Source organism: Megascapheus bottae, chromosome 24 (assembly GCF_031878675.1).
Source record: "Megascapheus bottae isolate mThoBot1 chromosome 24, mThoBot2.hap1, whole genome shotgun sequence".
NCBI lineage: Eukaryota > Metazoa > Chordata > Mammalia > Rodentia > Geomyidae > Megascapheus > Megascapheus bottae.
In genome coordinates, this window is record NC_143532.1 from 19685486 (window position 1) to 19704117 (window position 18632).

General features: G+C 41.4%; 1 protein-coding gene across 8 annotated transcripts in view; it reads left to right on the forward strand.

The window, feature by feature from the left end:
• The window catches only part of Psme3ip1 (proteasome activator subunit 3 interacting protein 1), a 35516-nt gene that overhangs the window by 14399 nt on the left and 2485 nt on the right, over positions 1-18632 (forward strand). For 5 of the 8 annotated variants that reach the window (XM_090357595.1, XM_090357596.1, XM_090357594.1 and 2 more), the window contains exons 2-7: positions 23-117; positions 2001-2138; positions 2598-2696; positions 3106-3227; positions 8156-8289; positions 11145-11209. In XM_090357595.1, the coding sequence (XP_090213721.1) occupies positions 2012-2138; positions 2598-2696; positions 3106-3227; positions 8156-8289; positions 11145-11209 (547 nt within the window). In that variant the 5' untranslated portion in view covers positions 23-117; positions 2001-2011. The remainder of the gene's footprint in view (positions 1-22; positions 118-2000; positions 2139-2597; positions 2697-3105; positions 3228-8155; positions 8290-11144; positions 11210-18632) is intronic. The other 3 variants (XM_090357600.1, XM_090357599.1, XM_090357601.1) reach the window with 1 other exon arrangement.

Below are 18632 nucleotides of genomic sequence, written 5' to 3' on the forward strand. Positions count from 1 at the left end.
TTTATGGTTTGTGTACCTCTAGGCCTGGCATTTTTCACTCTACAGACTGGACCCCATCACTAAGTCTCTTTGAGTACCTAAGGTTCTTCACCTGAATCTCGCTGGAAACAAGATCAGGTAAAAATGAAGATAGTTGGGGGCAGGAGTGTGGCCTAGTGGTAAAATGCTTATCTTACATGCACAAAGCCCTGGGTTCAGGTCCTCAGTACCACATATATGCAGAAAAGGCCAGAAGTGGTGCTTTGTCTCAAGTGGTAGAGTACTAGCCTTGAGAAAGCTCAAGGACAGTGCCGAGGCCCTGAGTTCAAGCCCCAGGATTTGGGGTGGGGGGGGGGGGAAGAGAGGAACAGGAAGGAAGAAAAGAAGAAAGAAAGAAAACTGGGTGCCAGAGACTCAGACCTATAATCCCAGCTACTTGGGATGTTGAGATTGAGAGGATAATATGACAAGAATGTGTAAAGTAGGTAGAATCAGTCTAGGCAAGGGCCTGGGCAAAAAGAGAGACCCTATCAAAAATATCCAATGTAAGCCAGGTTCTAGTGGCTCACGCCTATAATCCTAGCTACTTAGGAGGCTAAAATCTGAGGATCATGGTTCAAAGCCAGTCCAGACAAGAAAATCAGAAGTGATGCTGTGGCTCAAAGTGATAACAAAAAAGCTCAGGGACAGCCCCTAGGCCCTGAGTTCAAGCCTCACAACATACATACATACATACATACATTATATTTATATATGCATAATATATATAGAATATAATATATATAATTTATACAGTATTTTCTAACAAGAAGGCTTATACTCAACCCAATATGTGTGTATGTATATGTACGTGTGTGTGGTGTATTCACACTGGTATATGTGGTGTTGGATATACTCAATCCATATAGAGAGAGAGACAGAGAAGCAGAGGGAGACAGAGAAATTTTCAGTGCAAGCCAGATGCTGGTAGCTCACAGTCATTCAAGGGGCTGAGATCTGGAGGATCATGGTTTGAAACCAGCCTAGGCATGAAAGTTTATGAGACTCCATCTCCAAAATAACTAGTAGAATACTGGGCTGGAGACATGATTCAAGTGGCAGAACTGAGCAAGCCAGCCAAGTGAGTGTAAGGCCCTAAGTTCTAGTACTTGCAAAAGAATATAAATGATCAGTGCAGAAAAGATATGGCCCGGCTGTAGAATGCCTGCCTAGTGAACTTCACTCCTGAGTTCAAATCCCAGTATCGCGCCCCCCCCCAAAAAAAAGATATAGAAATTAAAGTTGGGTAAGAACTAGGGAGAAGATAGGATACCGAGGAGGCCACTTTATCTAGAATATAGAGATAGAGAGAACTGCGGTGTAAGGTTTATTGTGGAATACTAGGTAATGAGAATTACTCCAAATTCTCACTGACTGTGTAGATGGAATGATATTAATAAAAAAACAAACAAACAAACAAAAAAACCCTACCTGATAGCCAGGCTGTGGTGGGTCACACTTGTAATCCTAGCTATGCAGGAGGCTGAGATCTGAGGATTGTGGTTTGAAGCCAGCTTGGGCAAGAAAGTCTGTGAGACTCATCTCCAATAATCTACTCAGAAAAAAGCCAGGAGTTGTGCTGTGGTTCAAGTGCTGTGCTGTGGCTCAAATGGTAGAGTGCTAGCCTTGAGTAAAAATAAGCTCAGAGACGGAGCCCAGGCCCAGACTCATGGCCAGCAAAAACAAAACAAAAAATACTTGGTAAATTAAAACAGTGTGAAATATGTGTGGTCATCAATGACCTAGAAAAAAAATACTAAGAAATTTTTTTTCAGTTTTAAACTGGAAGAAAAATTTAAATGACTATTTTGGGTGAGTCAGAGCTGAATCTTGTTTCTCTTTGGAATTTTAATTGTAGTCTCTTTCTCTGTGTCCTATCTCTCCTTTCTCCTCTCCTCTCTGTCTCTCTCCTCTCCTCTCTCTTCTTTCCATTTCTCTCCCTTATCTCTTCTCTCCCTTTCCTCTCTCTCCTCTTTATGTAGATTGTCCCATTATGGATGGAGGAGATGATGGTAACCTTGTCATCAAAAAGAGGTTTGTGTCTGAGGCAGAACTAGATGAACGGCGCAAAAGGAGGCAAGAAGAATGGGAGAAAGTTCGAAAACCTGAAGATCCAGAAGGTGTGTAGGCCTATAGCTGAACATTCAATGTAATGATCTTAACCTCTCAACAAGCCTGCCAAGGAGGTGCTAATTGTCCTCACTTTAGAGATGAGAACCCCAGCCCAGAGAGTGAAGCAGCCTGTGTAAGGCTTCCATGGTAGAACCAGAATGCTCTCCACCACACAGCCTCCAGATTCTGCCAGTCTGTATGTTCCTTGAAGGTGGATCCATGGTTTGTGTGGACAGTCTGGTCGGCTGCACATCCATTGAGCTGTCTCAGGCCATGGGCCTTGTTGACATTGACAAGTGGCTTTGCGAACTGCTTGTCTCAGGTGCAAAGGGAAGGGACTTTGTGCAATTTTTATTATCGCCTTAGTTGTTGAGACTTGATGTCTGTGCAATTCCAAAATAATATGATATGATTCTGTAGTATCTTATCTTTTCCCCTTACCTTTCTTCTCCTCATTTTCCTTTCAGAATGTCCAGAGGAGGTTTATGACCCCCGGTCTCTATATGAACGGCTACAGGAGCAGAAGGACAGGAAGCAGCAGGAGTATGAGGAACAGTTCAAATTCAGTAAGCTTCAGCAAATGCACAGTTGGGGGACTCCACTGGGCCTTTTGATGCACTTTTGCCTCATGCAACACTCTTCTAATCAGCAGTGGAATTGTCTTGATTACCTAGTCTCCAGATGCTCATTTGGTTGAAAAGAGACAGTCCTCTGCCTTCGATAGCACACTGAACATTTTTGTTTAGAGCTCAAGATACCATTTCAATTCTCTACTAATACCTGTAAATATCTAGTAATGGGAGAAATGTCTTAATTTTATACTGTGTTATTTATCCAAAAACCATGGTGTTTAAAAGTTCTATTTTCTAAACCTCTAAAGACTTGCTGTTTTTTAGGAAGGAGAAAAGAAAAGTCAGAAAAGACTGTATTTGCTCCTTAGCCTGCACAGTGTTCTTTGTTTAATTATTTCCTCAGAGAACATGGTAAGAGGCTTAGATGAAGATGAGACCAACTTCCTTGATGAGGTTTCTCGGCAGCAGGAACTAATAGAAAAGCAGCGAAGAGAAGAAGAACTGAAAGAACTGAAGGAATACAGAATATCCTTTGTACTCTGGGAAACCTATCAAGTACCACTTTCCATGTGGTGACGTCCACAGTCTCTTTCAACATGGGTACCTGCCACTGAATGAATGAATAGTAGTCATTTGTGGAGTCTATCATAATAAAAAATTCACATCCTTAAGGATTAACTGAAGGCATAAATGCTTAAAATCAGAGCAGGGTATTCTTGCCATGTGGTATAAGAGAGACAGATGGGCTATTCAGTCAACCTCATCCAGAGAGAAACTGCTTCTGAGTTTAAGAAGGACATGTTTTACAACTACACTCTATTTTTTCAGGCTGTATGTATTAGTGTTTCTTGAAATGATGAAAATTATTTATTGAAAAAAAATTGACTTTCAGAATATCTCTTTTCTCTGTGAGGCTTTTCTCCTGGTATGGTGTGCTTTGTCCCCATAGAAGACCTGAGAGAGCAACAATCACTTCAGACAGGATCTCCTGTTACTTTTCTCCTGCCTCAAGCCCTGACATTTCAGATATGCATCATCAGGTCCAGCCTGAATGTCTTAATAGGCAAATGTAACTTGGATGAATCAGAATTCTCAGTTCAAGGCCATATACCTCTTCCCTCCTTACTGCCCTCCACTGCAGTCTCTTTATGGTCTTTCTAGTCTCTAGTCTGAGTAACTAGTGCTGTTACACTTCCAGCTGCCTGACCTAAAAATTCCTATCAAAATGAACTCAAAGTCTAATTCTTGCTATGTCTCCTGTCATGGCAGTAATTATGTACTCTGTGACCATATAGTTTCTGTTTCTACTTTCATCTTCTTACAATCTGTTCCTTGGAAAACAAAAAGAACTTTCTTATTTGGCATGACATCATGTCACTTACTTGAAACACTGACTTCTTTTATACTTGTCTACAGTCCTTTTTTCCCCTCCCCCATACTGGTGATTGAATCCAGGACCTCCTGTATTCTAGGCAACCACTTTTCACCAATCCTGAAGTTACCTCTTCATTGCATACCACATGATTTAAGCTAGCCACCACTCTTGTGTGTTCAAACCACTCTTCTTCATGTTATCTGTATTCCATTCCTCTAGTCTTCCAGTTATATTGAGTTTGATTCTAGCTCAAGACCTCAAGCTGTTTCCTTGTCTGTAATGTTCTTCCTAACATTTCATGGCACTCAGGTCTCAGCTTACCACTCCTCAGACTCTTCCCCCACGTACCCAATTTCAATTGTCCCCACACCACTGTTGTCTGTTACAACTTTTTTCTTTATGCTGGGGGATAGACCAGGCCTTTATGCATGCTGTGCACTTGCCATACCACTGGGCTGTGGCCTCAGCTCTGTAATATAGTTTTTAAAATGGCATTAGTTACTATCTGAAAATCCATCAGAGCCGGGACTTGGAGCTAGATCAAGGACTTGGTCACTATTGATTTACGTAGTGCCTGGTATAGTAGGTTCTCAGTAAGTATGTGAGCAGGTGACTAGCAGGACACACTGATATGGTTATCCTAACTATTGCAAACTTACAGGGTGAATAGCCTCATTATTACTACTATGTTTGAATAGGCTTTCCTTTAAGGTATTCTCTCTAAGGTATTCATCATGTGTGGCTATGTGTGTTAGTTGGCATTTTCATGCCTAGGAGTACGTAAGAGATTTCGTAGTTAGGAAGGAGCTAAGTGTGGTGCATGCCTGTAATTCCAGCACTCAGGAGACTAAGGTTAGAGGATCATGAAGGGCAGCCTGGATTACATACTAAGATCCTATCACAGAAAGAAATTAAGACTTGTAATCCTAGCTACTCAGAAGGTTGAGATCTGAAGAACAGCACAGTTCAAAGCCAGTCAGAGCAGGAAAGTCTGTGAGCCTGTTATTCCCAGTTAACCACCAGAAAGCTACAAGAGGATCTATGGCTCAAAGTGCTAGAGCTCTAGCCTTGAGCAAAAGAAGCTCAGGGACAATGCCTAGTCCTTGAGTTCAAGTCCCACAGTCGACCAACAAAAAGGGGAAGGAGGAGGAAGGAAGGAAATGAAAGAAAAAGAAAGGGAAGAAGCCAGGCGCAGTGGCTCATGCCTGTAATTCTAGCTACTTGGGAGGCTGAGATCTGAGGATCGTGGTTCAAAGTCAGCCTAAGGAACAAAAGTCCATGAGACTCTTCTCTCCAATTAACCAGGGCTGTGGCTCCAGGGGTAGGTGGTAGCCTTGAGCTGAAGAGCTCAGGGACAGCACCCAGGCCCAGAGTCTAAGCTGCACAACTGACAAAAAAAAAAAAAAGAAAAAAAAAGAAAGAAAAGAAAAAGAGAGGGAAGAAAGAAAAGAAAAGAGAGAAGGAAAGGATGGGACAGGTGTAGACAGAGTCCCTGGAATTCCGTATAGCTCTGATCTGGCAACACAGAAGTCCTGGCTCACAGTCAATTTGTCATAGCATTTAGGTGCAATGTGAACATAGTTGTTGGTCTAAGTTACACCTCTCTTATTTGAAGCATTGATTCAGTCTTCTACACCCCCTTCATTCCTGCCTACCCTGATGGACCCCAGAATAAGTATTAAATGCTGACATTTATAGAGATAGGCAGATACATGTTTTCAGCTTTTTCTTCAGAGGGAATACACTAATTACATTTCTCAGTTGAATTTTGTCTTGTTTTAGGTTGGCAGTCTAGCAAATAGGACAGAATGTCTCCCAAAGGACATGTTGGGTAGCTGGGCTGTGAATGTGAGAAGCCCTTCAGTTTTCAACTCAGTGGAAAGAAAGAACAAACACTTTGCTGTTCTGTAACATTTCAGTACAGCATTGAAGAGACTCCAAAGGTAACTGAAAAGTTCTGCCTGTTTAGAAAAGCTGAAGAACAGCAAGGCTTCCATTCCCAAACACGTAAATAGCCAGAGAAGTATGGAGATAGTAGTGGAAGGATCAGACATTTGTTTATTAGATCTCTAGATTAGGATCTGGCTCTTGCTTTTGTTCATTGTAACAAGATATATTTTATTTTATTTTTTATTTTTTGTAGTACTAGGGATGAAACCCAGGGCTTCCTGTCACATGCTAGGTGGGCACTTTACCACTGACCTCCACCCTCATGATACATTTTGTAATATGATACCACTGAATATGAATAAGATGTAGTTTGTGCCATGTAAATAGAACAGATATTGTTGTTTTTTTCTCATGCTAACTTAACGCTTAACAGTATTATATAATACCTTTAAAAATTTTCATTTAAAAACAATTACCCTTAAGTAGAGGTTTCAAATCAACATGTCAATTTGTGAGCACACTGTATCTTGATCAGTGTTACCCCTTTCATTATTCTCTCCTATCTTTCCCATCCCTACTCAACCCCTCAATGTATGTAATTCCATTTTTTTGTATTTTTAATTAATTAATTTATTTATTTATTTATTTATTGCCAGTCCTGGGCTTGAGCTCAGGGCTTGAGCTCAGGGCCTTAGCACTGTCATTGGACTTTCTCAAGGCTAGAGCTCTACACTGGCGCAACAGCACCACTTCCAACTTTTTTCTATGTATGTGGTACCGAGGAATTGAACCCAGGTCTTCGTGCATGCTAGGCAAGTACTCTACTACTAGGCCAAACTCCCGGCCCTGTATTTTTATTTTTTTTAAAAGATTTTATTAACATCGTTTTTTTTTTACATCATATTTCAAATGTCAGGTTTAACAAATAAGTATTCAAGAATGGGATCTCTATATAAAATCCCTGGCATATCAATATAATTAAGAACAAAATTAAAATTAAGCTGAGAGTTTATTGTCGTAGATACATATTATATAGTTCCATTTTCACGTTATATACAATTTTTTAAATTTTTATAAAATTTATATAAAATTAAAAAAAATGCTTCATTGGACCAATGCCATTGTTTTTTGTTGGAAAATATGAGACTGACAATCTCAACTGATGTCTCTTGCTGCTTTGGGCTGCTTTCAGGTTTCTTGGTCACTAGATGTCACTGTTGTTCCAGTAATGCACAATGGCAACTTGTACCACACTGACTTCTTAGGTGCTGTCTAAGAAATGTGCAAAAGAATGTAAAGGATGGTTCAGGGGTGGGGTGGTGGTGAGAGATGAGGGGCTGGTGAAAAGAACAGCAATTATCTGACCCTGTGCACCTGAGATTGGATCCAAACATGAAAAATGAGGGGTTTCATGTGCTCTGTTTATGCTTTTTTTCTTTTTCTGTGTGTGTCTGTGTGTGTGTGTGTGTGTGTGTGTGTGTGTGTGTGTGTGTGTGTGTGTTCCTAGGGCTTGAACTCTGGTCCTGGGCTGTGTTTCTGAGTTTTCTGTGTTCAATCCCAGCATTCTACCACTTGAGCAACATCCCTGCTTCCCTCCCCCTTCCCCCTTCTGCCCCATCCTCCTTCCGCCCCCTCCCCCTTCTGTTCCCCTCCCCTCTTCTCTTTTCTTCTCTTTTCTTCTCTTCTCTTCTCAAGGGCCTGTTTGCATACAATTCCTTCCCTCATTGAAATCAACTTAAGAGAGCTTTAAATAGGCCCTGGGGCAGAGTAGTAGTTTGGTGCTGCTTGTATTCTTACAGGAGAGCAGTAGGAGTGTGGTGGAGGGCCACTGCAGTCATGAGGACATTGTGCCCAGTCCCCCCTTTCCTTCAGGCATGATCTTGACCATGTTATCAGTGACAGTTGGGTTTCTAGCTATACTTAGATTGTCATTTTGAATGAGAGGAAATGCTGTTTCCATATGTTATCTTGGGTTTGATTATGTTATCTTCCTTGGGTCAAATCAGCTGAATTTGACCTGCAGAATAAAGAGGCAAAGAGTTTTTAGTTGTTTTGTTTTGTTTTTAAATTACTTGTATAAATAGACTAAATGTGATGGTTTAGAGGGGCTAGTAGATTATACTTGTCCTCAGTGTACCATGGCCTTGTGGCTTCCTTTGTGTAGTTTAATCCTTAACCTGTAACTCACAGTAATCTTAACAAGGTGGGTAATACCACAGAAAATAAGAAAGAAATGGAGAAGAAGCTGGCTGTGAAACCCATAGAAACCAAGAACAAGTTCTCCCAGGCGAAGCTGTTGGCAGGAGCTGTGAAGCATAAGAGGTCAGCCAGCACTCACACAGTGAACCTCCCTCTGGCCATATCCCCTGTTAACTCCCCTTGTGAAATGGTATCTCGCACAAAAGGTTAACGTCATAAGCTACTCTTGCTTCCTGTGAATGCTCTTCCCCTTATGATAAACTTTACTATGGATTATTATAATTCCTGTCATACAAATGGGAAGCCTGACAATTGACACTGTTTTGTCAATACTGAGCAGGAGCTCAGTATTTGAGCCTGTTTTTAGACACACGAGGCAGTGTGTTTGAGTCTAGGACTCTGTAGAGGGTAACAAGTACAATGAAGAAGATTGCATTCTGCTGGGTGGGTAGGGGGGTGAGCTCTAGCTAGGGATAGCATTCACAATATGATACTTGAAGCCAGCTATAGTATAATGGCATGTTTATAATCGCAGCCCTGAGGAGTCTCAGGCAGGAGGATTGTGAGTTCCAGGATAGCTTAGACTATGTAGAGACTGTGTCTCTGTGTGTGTGTTGTATAACTGACTACACATAGTCTTAGACTACTTATAGTTTGTTTTTTTCAAAAGTGAAAAAAAGCCTGGCTCCAGTGCTCACACCTGTAATCTTAACTACCCAAGAGGCTGAAATCTGAGGATAGCAGTTCAGAGCCAACCCAAGCAGGAAAGTCTGTGAGCCTCTTATCTCAAGTTAACCATCAAAAAACCAGAAGTGGTATTGTGGCGTTGTGTCTAGTGGTAGAACGGTAACCATGAGCACCAAGAGGCTGAGGAACACATTCGGCCCTGAGTTCAAGCCCCACAGCTGACAAAAAGAAAAGTTGCTGATTGGATAGGATACTAAGGCTTTGATAAACAAGAGAACATCCCAAGCAATAAGCAGCTGCTTCAAAGACACTGAAACAATGTGGCAGCTGTGACAGGGTTACTGAACTGGCTGTGGCTCAGTTTGATTGATGTGGGGGTGGTAGTACTACCCAGAGATTTTGATAACTTCTTTGTCATGTTCCTCCTCCCTTTTCAAGTCCTAAAATGGCACAGAGTGACTGAATCAGTTGGACCAACCAGACCATGAGCAAAATGATGTTAAGTGTAAGTGTAGTCTATTAGGAAAATCAATATGGCATATTGGCAGCCAGCCATGTGTTTTGAAAGGAGTGTATTGATGCAATCTTGCGGTTTAGCACACCATCCATCTGCTACAGATGTTCCTAAGAACATTGCCTACATGTAAAATGTCCTTGTGGTACAGCAGAGGCGAGGGGAGGATGAGTAGCCTGAAAAGGGCCCTTAGCTATTAGTCACTCTTCTCAAGAACTCATGCAAATTGCCACACAGACCTGGGTAGTTTTACTAGATTGTGCCAAGGAAGAGTTCTTCAGGTAGACACTTCTTGGTGGTGCTCTTGTCCTTGCTGGTACCAAGTCAATATTTTAACTATCTCCCTTACTTTAATCACCTTAGAAGTGCTCTGCTATTTGGTGACCTGCATAGAAACCCTTTTGGGTTTTGAAACTACATCATTTAATGTTGCTTTGTAAGAACAAAGTAATATATTTGCCTCTTGGGGCAGGAATTCCCAATAATCTCTGTCGTGGGTTTATTAGATTTGCCTGTGAATTTAAGAATGTGGATTCCCAGGCTTTATACATTCTGGTATACTAATTTGAAAGGTGGGAGTCTTGATTGTGATTCTGGTGCCTGGTAAAGATCTGAAGCTGTTCATGTGTGTAGGAAGCCTGGCGTCAGCACCTATTTCATGCCTTCTTCAAAGGGATTTTTGCTTTGTTGGTATAGATAACTGTTGGATAAGTAGTTCATTCATTTTTAGTTATAAGTTCCATTGCTACAAAATTTCCTCCGCTTTTATTGAATACAAGTTTTATATTTCCTTCTAAAAATTTCCCATGTGACTTAGGTTCAGGAATAATTGAGAAATACATTTTAAAATTTCTGTGTTGAAATAACCATATTTCAATGGTTCTAAAAAAAACCCCATTTCCTTCTCCCACATTTTAACACCTTCATTGGTGTCTTAAAAGCTGTGAGATATGCTATTCATCATGCATTACTGATACTTAATTACATTGTGGCTTGTATGTACATCTTTGTGTGTGTGTGCGTGTGCGTGTGTGTGCGCGCGCGTGCGCGCGCGGGCGTGCCTCTTGAACTCTGGGTCTCCTACTCTCATTTGGCTTTTTCACTCATTCATGCCTGGCATTCTACGACTTATGTCTTGTCTCCACTTGCATCTTTTTTTCTGGTTAATTGGAGTCTTGGATTTGTTTGCCTGGGGCTGGCTTTGAATTGCCATCCTTAGATCTAAGCCTCTTAATTAGCTAGTATATAGGTGTGATCCACCTGGGCCCAACCAGCACTGCCTTTTTAAGGGTAGCCACCATCTTACAAGAAGGTATTTTAGTTAAGTCACTCCTGTTATAAGAATTGTTCTAGAGGCTGGAGGCATAGCTCAAGCAGTAGAGCACCAGCTGAGTAAGAATGGTTTTTCTGACAAGTTTTGGCCAGGTGTTCTGGTTTTGGTTGATTGCTCACATAAACGTTGAAACCATTTCAAACTAGCCAATCGCAAGATTATGAACGTAATTTCTGACCAATCAGGATAAAGGGCGGTGCTATATTAGGGATAAAGCCTGGTGTACTACCAACCCCAAGAACTTGCTTACTTGGTTTCCTGCTTGTGGTAGGCCCTTCAGCAGAAGTAAACTTTGATTAGAAACCCAAATAAAGGCTTTCCATTTCAGATATTCCAGTTCCCCGAGGCTGCCCATGACTCATACAATGTTTCTAGAGCCCCTGACTCCCAAAGTTTTGATCCTTAAGATTGGTCATAGCTGAGGTTGCCATATTTTTGTTACAGCTCAGAGAGTGGCAACAGTGTGAAAAGACTGAAACCGGACCCTGACCCAGATGAGAAGAGCCAAGGTAGGCAGCACCTTCCTTTTTCTTTTACTCATGCAACTTGTGAAGCTTGGGGAGGAACTTGGAATCATTGCATCTGTAAATTAGTGCATTCCTGTTTTCATATAAGCCCTTCTAAACTTAGCTTACCAAACTTTTATACCAGGCAAGATTTATACCTGATCTATCGGGAGATCTGGTAAATGACAGTTGCCATCCTTGGAGTGCTTACAAAGCTCTGGTCAGATGGCTTCTACTCACAAAGGCTTTGTCTCTTTCTCTGCCAAATGTCAAGATTCTTGATTTCACCTGGCTTGGTACCATAGAAAGTAGAATGCCTGACTCCTGCGGATGGCTGGATTGAGCCTAGAAGTGTAATATACTGCCCAGGAGTACACTTGCTTTGCTAGTGACTTTCATGTGATGAATATGCTGCTATATCAAGTGGCACCAAGTAAATGAAAGGGAATGTTCTTAGAGGCTGGATTAGAAATTCAAGTCTGGTTTTGGTCTGGAATTGATTCTATTAAACTTAGCAGGTCATCTGAAAAACAGGGCTTACATTCTTTTATCTCAAAAAAATTTTTTTGTTAAATGACCCATAGAGTACCAGTGGTGGTGGGCTGTTGCTTTTATCTTTCTGCTCTAGAATCTGCTTTTAAAAAAATGAGTGAAGAGCCTCTCTTCCACCAACACTGTCTTCAATACAGTTCTTTTCCACAAGAAAGAAGTATATATTTCTTATGTACCCATCCAGACCTATTCTGTGTGTGTACAAAATATATATGTACTTCCTGGGTATGGTGGCTCATGTCTAATCCTACCTATTTGGGAGGTAGAGACCTGGACAATTGTGGTTTGAGACCAGCCCGGTCAAAAAAGTTAGCAAGACCCATCTCGGTAAACTATAGGTGTGGCAGCATATACCTGTGATGCTATAGGTGGAAGATTGTGGTGCTAGGCCAGCTCTGGCAAAATTGTATGACCCTATTGGAAAATAAAGCAAAAAAGGGCTGGAATTGAGACTAAAGAGGTAGAGCTTCTGCTGTGCCAGCATGATGCTGAGTTCAAACTCCAGTACCACCAAAAAGAAGACATCCTCTGTTTTATTATAGATAACTTGAAACAGTTTCAGAAGTTGAAATAACAATATAAAGAACCCCTTTATCCTACCATCAGCATTTCATACATACATATGTATACATATAGGTATGTATATTTGTATGTGTATGTGTGGTGCAAGGTTGAACTGAGGACCTTATGCATGTGCTTTACCACTGAGTCCATAAAGGTTTGTAATATGTATCCAATGTTTTGCTTACACCTTCCCAAGTATAGTGTTTTGTGACAAATCCCAGAAATCATTTCATAATTCTTTAATACATATTTCTAAAAAGTAAGTTAGTTTCTTTAACAATTGTAATACCATGGCCATATCTATAATAATCACAGTAATTATCAAACGTCAAGTTAGTAGTTATTTTCCTAGTTTATCTATTTGGGAAATACGGTCTCTTAGCCTTGGCAGGCTTCAAGAATGCAGCCCTCCTCAGCCTCTTGAGTGGTAGAAATACAAGTGAAGTACTACTCCACCTGGCTTGATTGACAAATTAGTTTTTGTTTTGTTTTGGTTTTGGTTTTTAAATCAAGATTCAAGGAAGGGCCAGCCTCTGTATTTGTCTCATAACGTTTTTGTTTTAAAGTTACTGGGATACAACTCATCCTCTTAAAGAATACTGTTCAGTGATTTTTAGTGTGTTGACAAGGTTGTTCAATCATCACAGTTATTATCTAATTCCAAAACATTTTCAACAGGCAGAAAACCTTTACTTCTTCACAGGATGCTCTCTATGCCCTCTTCTTAGTTACTGGCAACCACTAATCAGCTTGCTTTGTGGATTTGCCTTTCTTGGCCATTTCATATCAGGGTAATCACGTAATATGTGTCCTATGTGTTTGGCTTCTTTTAAGTTGATGTATTTTCAACATTCATCCATGTTGTAGTATGAAGTAGTATATACTGGTGACTGCATGATGCCTATTTATATAATGTATACATTGTGTTTGTCCATTACTTTGGTCATGGAGGGTTTTTGGCTAATATAAATTATGCTGCTATGAATAGTCTCAGGTTTTTGTTTAGACAACTATTTTTAGTCTTGGACCATGTGATAATTGTATATTTAATTTTTTAGGAAATTATTACTTTCCAAAGTTGGTACACTATTTTTTCATTGTACCAATAGCATATGAAGCTTCTGATCTCTTTTGACATCCTTGCCAATGCTTGCCTTTCTCTTCTTTAAAATTATTTTTTTTTAAATTATTCCATCCTTATGGGTAGTTTCTTTTATACTGGAGGTGATTTTTTTTTTTGGCCAGTCCTGAGCTTGAACTCAAGGCCTGGCCACTGTCCTTGAGCTTCCTCAAGGCTAGCGCTCTACCAGTTGAGCCACCGCACTACATCCAGTGGTAGTGAGAAATCAAACTCAGGGCTTGGTGCATGCTAGGCAAGCCCTCTACCACTATCTATCACCCAGGATGATTTTTGTCACAAATTCATTGTGGTTTGGATTTGCATCTTTCTAATGACCAATTACCTTAACCACCATGTGTCTCTTTGCCATTTTTATGTTTTTCTTTGGGAAAACATCTATCCAGCCTTCAAGTTCTTTACATATTTTGAATGTCAGACATTTATCAGATAGATTATTGCACATATTTTCACTTTCATCATAATGCCCTTTGAAACATAAGTTTTTAGTTTTAGCTAATGACGTCTTTTTTTATACTTTGGGTATCATATCTAAGAAACCACTACCTAATTCAAAATTAAAATGGTCTATGCCTGTGTTCCTAAAAGAATTTCAGCTGTCTTTGATTCATTCTGGGGAATGGAGGTATTTGGCGTGAAGGGTCCAGTGTCATCCTATGGGAGCATTGAGACCAACGTTCTTTCCTGCACTGAACTGTCATGGCCTCCTGGTTGAAGTTCGTTGACCCATAAATATACAGATTCATTTCTTGGTTCTCTTTTCTATTCTGTTGATCTTTACATCTGCCCTTATGCCAATACTAGTCTTGTTCATAGTCACTTTGTAGTTAACTTTTTAAATCGGGAAGTATGAGTCCTTCAATTTATTCTTTTTCAGAGTTGTTTCTATATCCATCTTAAAATCAGTTCATCAGTCTGCCAAAATAACAGCTACAGTTTTGAAAGAGATTTTTGGAATCTTGTATTGAGTTGGAAATGTTGCTCTTACATGAATATGAATGTGTATGTGTGTGTGTGTGTATGTATGTGTGAATGTGCACTAGAACTCTGGTCCTGGACACTATTCCTCAGCTTTTCTGCTCAAGGCTAGCACTCTACTACTTGAGCCATGGCTCTGCTTCAGCTTTTTGATGGTTAATTGGAAATAGGAGTCTTACAGACTTTCCTGCTTAGGTTGACTAACTATGTGAGGGCTCTCAGATCTCAGCCTACTGAGTAGCTATGGTTACAGATGTGAGCTACTGGTGTCTAGCTTTTCTTACTTTTAAGTTATTTGCAAAGTAAATGGGTCTTTGTTCTGAGGGGTATCCTATATTTGAGATTTCACTGTAGTGTTCCTTTATATCCTGTTTTCCTGAAAAATGGGAATTAAATCTAGGAACTTGACTACTTTGAGTTGATATTTTGGTAAGAATACTTCATACATTGATTTTATATCTCTACTCATTATGAATGTATTTTAACTTTTGTATTAATTCACTTGTTACTATATTGTATAAATACACATGGAGAACATTTTTCTTTTCTTTTTTTGCCAGTTCTGGGGCTTGAACTCAGGACCTGGGCACTGTCTTTGAGCTTCTTTTACTCAAGGCTAACACTCTACCACTTGAGCCACAGAGCCACTTCAGGCTTCTTCTGTTTATGTGGTAGTGAGGAATTGAACTCATGGCTTCAGGCATGCTAAGCAAGCACTCTACCACTAAGCCACATTCCTAGCCCAACGTGGAGAAAAATTTTTAAGGCTGTATCGTATTGTACTGAAATATATCCCATTTTTTTCTAAAATCTCCCTCCCAATATATCTCATTTTTTAATTGATAAGATTTGTTTCCCTATTCTGGGATTTCAGTAATAACCTCTCACATGCATAATTTTTATACACATGAAAACTGAACTATCAGGTTAAATACTTAGAACTAGAATTGTTCCTTAGAAATTGTTTCTTAGAACTATATGGAAAAGGTTATTTCAGTTTATACTTGGGAAGTCCTGTTAATTTTTTTTTTAAATGTGGCCTCTTTGAATTATCCCAGGCAGACACTTGTGTTTCAGATCTGTTATTATTATTATTATTGTCATTCTAAATGCTTCTTCCTACTCCTGCATCCTTTTAGCATAAGATGGGCAAGGAATCTCCTCCTTAGTTGAGGAAGGGCCAAAGTAAATGCCCCCAAAGCTTGCTTTAGAGACATGACCTCAACAGTAGATAACCTGAAGGTAAACCCTGCAGATTTTCTGACAGACACTTAACTTCCCTGCCGAAGACTAGCCTGAGCAGAGTATTTGAATGCACAGTTGGCCCCTCTACTCTCAAGTCACGTATCTGCTCGACTCTCAGGAACATTTCCTATTTGTAATTTTCTGTGTTAATTTGGTATGATATTGTAGTCTAGTAAATACAGAAATTGGCAGGAAATTTCATCAAATGGGCAAGATCAGAGGGCACCATTTTATTCTCTTTTGGACAGTTAACACTTTGGGAATGTAATTCATCAAAAGTTAGTCTTTTTTTCTTGAAGCTTTCTGGATAACTAAACTTCCCAATCTTTTCCTGAAACTCCTCCAAGACCAAGTGGTCCATTTCCTCATTTGCAGTTCTGTAGCTGGCTTCTTTCTTTCCTAGGCCAGCACTTGACCTCCGTAGGTGCTCAGGACTTATTGGTTTTTGTTCTTATCCTCTTCACTTACTCAGCTAGAATTTTTCTGCCAGAATACAGAAAGTATCATTCTATACGTGATGCAAAATATACAGTGAGTGCTCAAGTAATGAGAGAGAAAGGAAGAACTGATGTATCTTATACTTGAAAGAGCCATTATCCTTCCCATCCCAAGTTAGCAGTTTGCAATAAAAGCATATTTTCTTGTATTCTCACACTTTGTGAATTCAGGCCTACTGTGTGCCAGACCCATGTTGTGTGCCCTGGGGATGAAATGGCAAAGAGCCCTTGCCTTACAGAGCTCTGCAGTTATTGAGGTACATAATAAGCTCACAGGCAAGAGTTAGGAGTAAAAAGTTAGCTTTCCATGTTCTCCACCACCTGCTCCTGGTAGTGGTTGCTGCCGGTTTTGTTTCTTTTGTTTTGTTTTGTCAGTCAGTCGTAGGGGTTGAACTCTGAGCCTGGGCATTGTCCCTCTAGAGCTCTTCAGCTCAAGGCTACCACCCTACCCCTTGAACCATGGCATCACTTCCGGTTTTCTGGTGGTTAATTGGAGATAAGAGGCTCACAGACTTTTAGTGCCTGGGCTGGCTTTGAACCTTGATCCTCAGATCTCAGCCTCCTGAGTAGCTAGAATTACAGGCGTGAGCTACTGAGCCTGCCATTGCTACCAGTTTTTTTTTTTTTTTAAGCTCTTGTCAGACATAGTTATACTTATGTATAGGCATACGTCACCCCCTAAAAATTATGTATGTATGCTTTTCTGCCTCTGGCTTTTTACATTTAGCATATCATCTTGGTGAACAGGTGATTCTGGTACATAAAGGCTTTACTCTTTGTTTTGCAGCGCTGGGAATCACCCAGGGTCTCAGTGTGCTAATAAGCACATTGCTATTGAGCTACACCCTACCCCAGGGAGAGTCCATTACATTGCCTCTAGCCTGCCACTTACTAATGGACCTTTGGGTTATCTCCAGCCTTCTGCTACTGTGCACAATGCTGCAGTGAATGCTTCTTATGAACATCACTTAATGTTTGAAGGTCACTGAAATTTCAATGACCTGTAGTCATACCAAGTTAGCTTCCTCACACTTTGCCTCCTAATAAATTGTTTATGTTTCTGTGTGAAAATTCATGCTTCTTTTTCTGTGAACTGTGAATGTTTCCTACATACTTTTCTTGCAGATTATAGATTGGAAGGACTTTTATCATAAAAAAAAACCATTAGCTTTTGTGATGTGTTGCAAGTATTTGCCTCTGCTTTTGTATGCTTGTCATTGCTGTCTCTGCAATTGTTTTCTGTTCTTATTTTACTTTTCTACATGTACGTGATTCAACATTGTTTATCCCTTTGTAGCCTCTTTCTCCTTGTTTTCCCTTTCCAAAGCATCCAGAAAAGATGAGCACTTATACTAAGCTGGCATATAATAACTTTTTTTTTTTTTTTTTTTTTGGCCCCTTTCTCTTTCTGGCCCCGCTCGCTCCGGCCCCGCTCGCTCCCGGCCCGGCTAGGCCCCCTTTCTAGCTCAGGCCCCGCTCGCTCCGGCCCCGCTCGCTCCGGCCGGCTAGGCCCCCTTTCTAGCTCAGGCCCCGCTCGCTCCGGCCCCGCTCGCTCCGGCCCGGCTAGGCCCCCTTTCTAGCTCAGGCCCCGCTCGCTCCGGCCGGCTAGGCCCCCTTTCTAGCTCAGGCCCCGCTCGCTCCGGCCCGCTCGCTCTGGCCCCGCTTGCTTCCGCCCGGCTCGCTCCAGCTTGCTCTTGGCCCCGCTCGCTCCGGCCCGGCCCTGCTCCTGGCCCCGCTCGCTCCGGCCCGGTCGCTCCCGCACGCTCCTGGCCCGGCTCGCTCCGGCCCTGGCTTGCTCTGGCCCCGCTCGCTCCGGCCCGGCCAGCTCTCGCTTGCTCCTGGCTCTGCTCGCTCTGGCCCCGCTCGCTCCGGCCTCGCTGGCTCTGGCTCGGCTCGCTCCCGCACGCTCCGGCCCCGCTCGCTCCAGCCACCACTCGGTTGGGCTCTGTTCACTTCAGCTCAGCTCGCTTCTTTCGCTCTCTGTCGCCGTCGCAGTCTTGTCTCTGCCACTTTTCCGGCTTGGTTGTGTCTCGTCTCTGCCACTTCTGGCTTGGTTGTGTATGTGGGATACCGAGGACTCGAACCCGGGTCTTTGTGCATGCTAGTCAAGCACTTTAACCGCTAGGCCAAACTCCCGGGCCCATATAATAACTTTTTTAGCCTTTTGCTACCGTCACCAGAGAAAAATACATATTTTCATAAGTCTTTTTTTTTTCCTATGCTACTCAGGCTTGAACTCAGAGGGCCTGTGCTTGTTAGGCAAGTGCTCTACCACTTGAACCATGCCTGTAGCCCTCTTCAGCTTTTTAATCTTTTTCAGTTAAGGTGTCTTTTTTTGTTATTGTTGTCTGAACTGGCCTCTTGAGAGTAGCTTGGGTGAGAGGAGCATGCCACCATTCCTACCCCATTTTTAATCATTATCTTCCTGCTTGGCCTCCTAAATAGCTGGGAT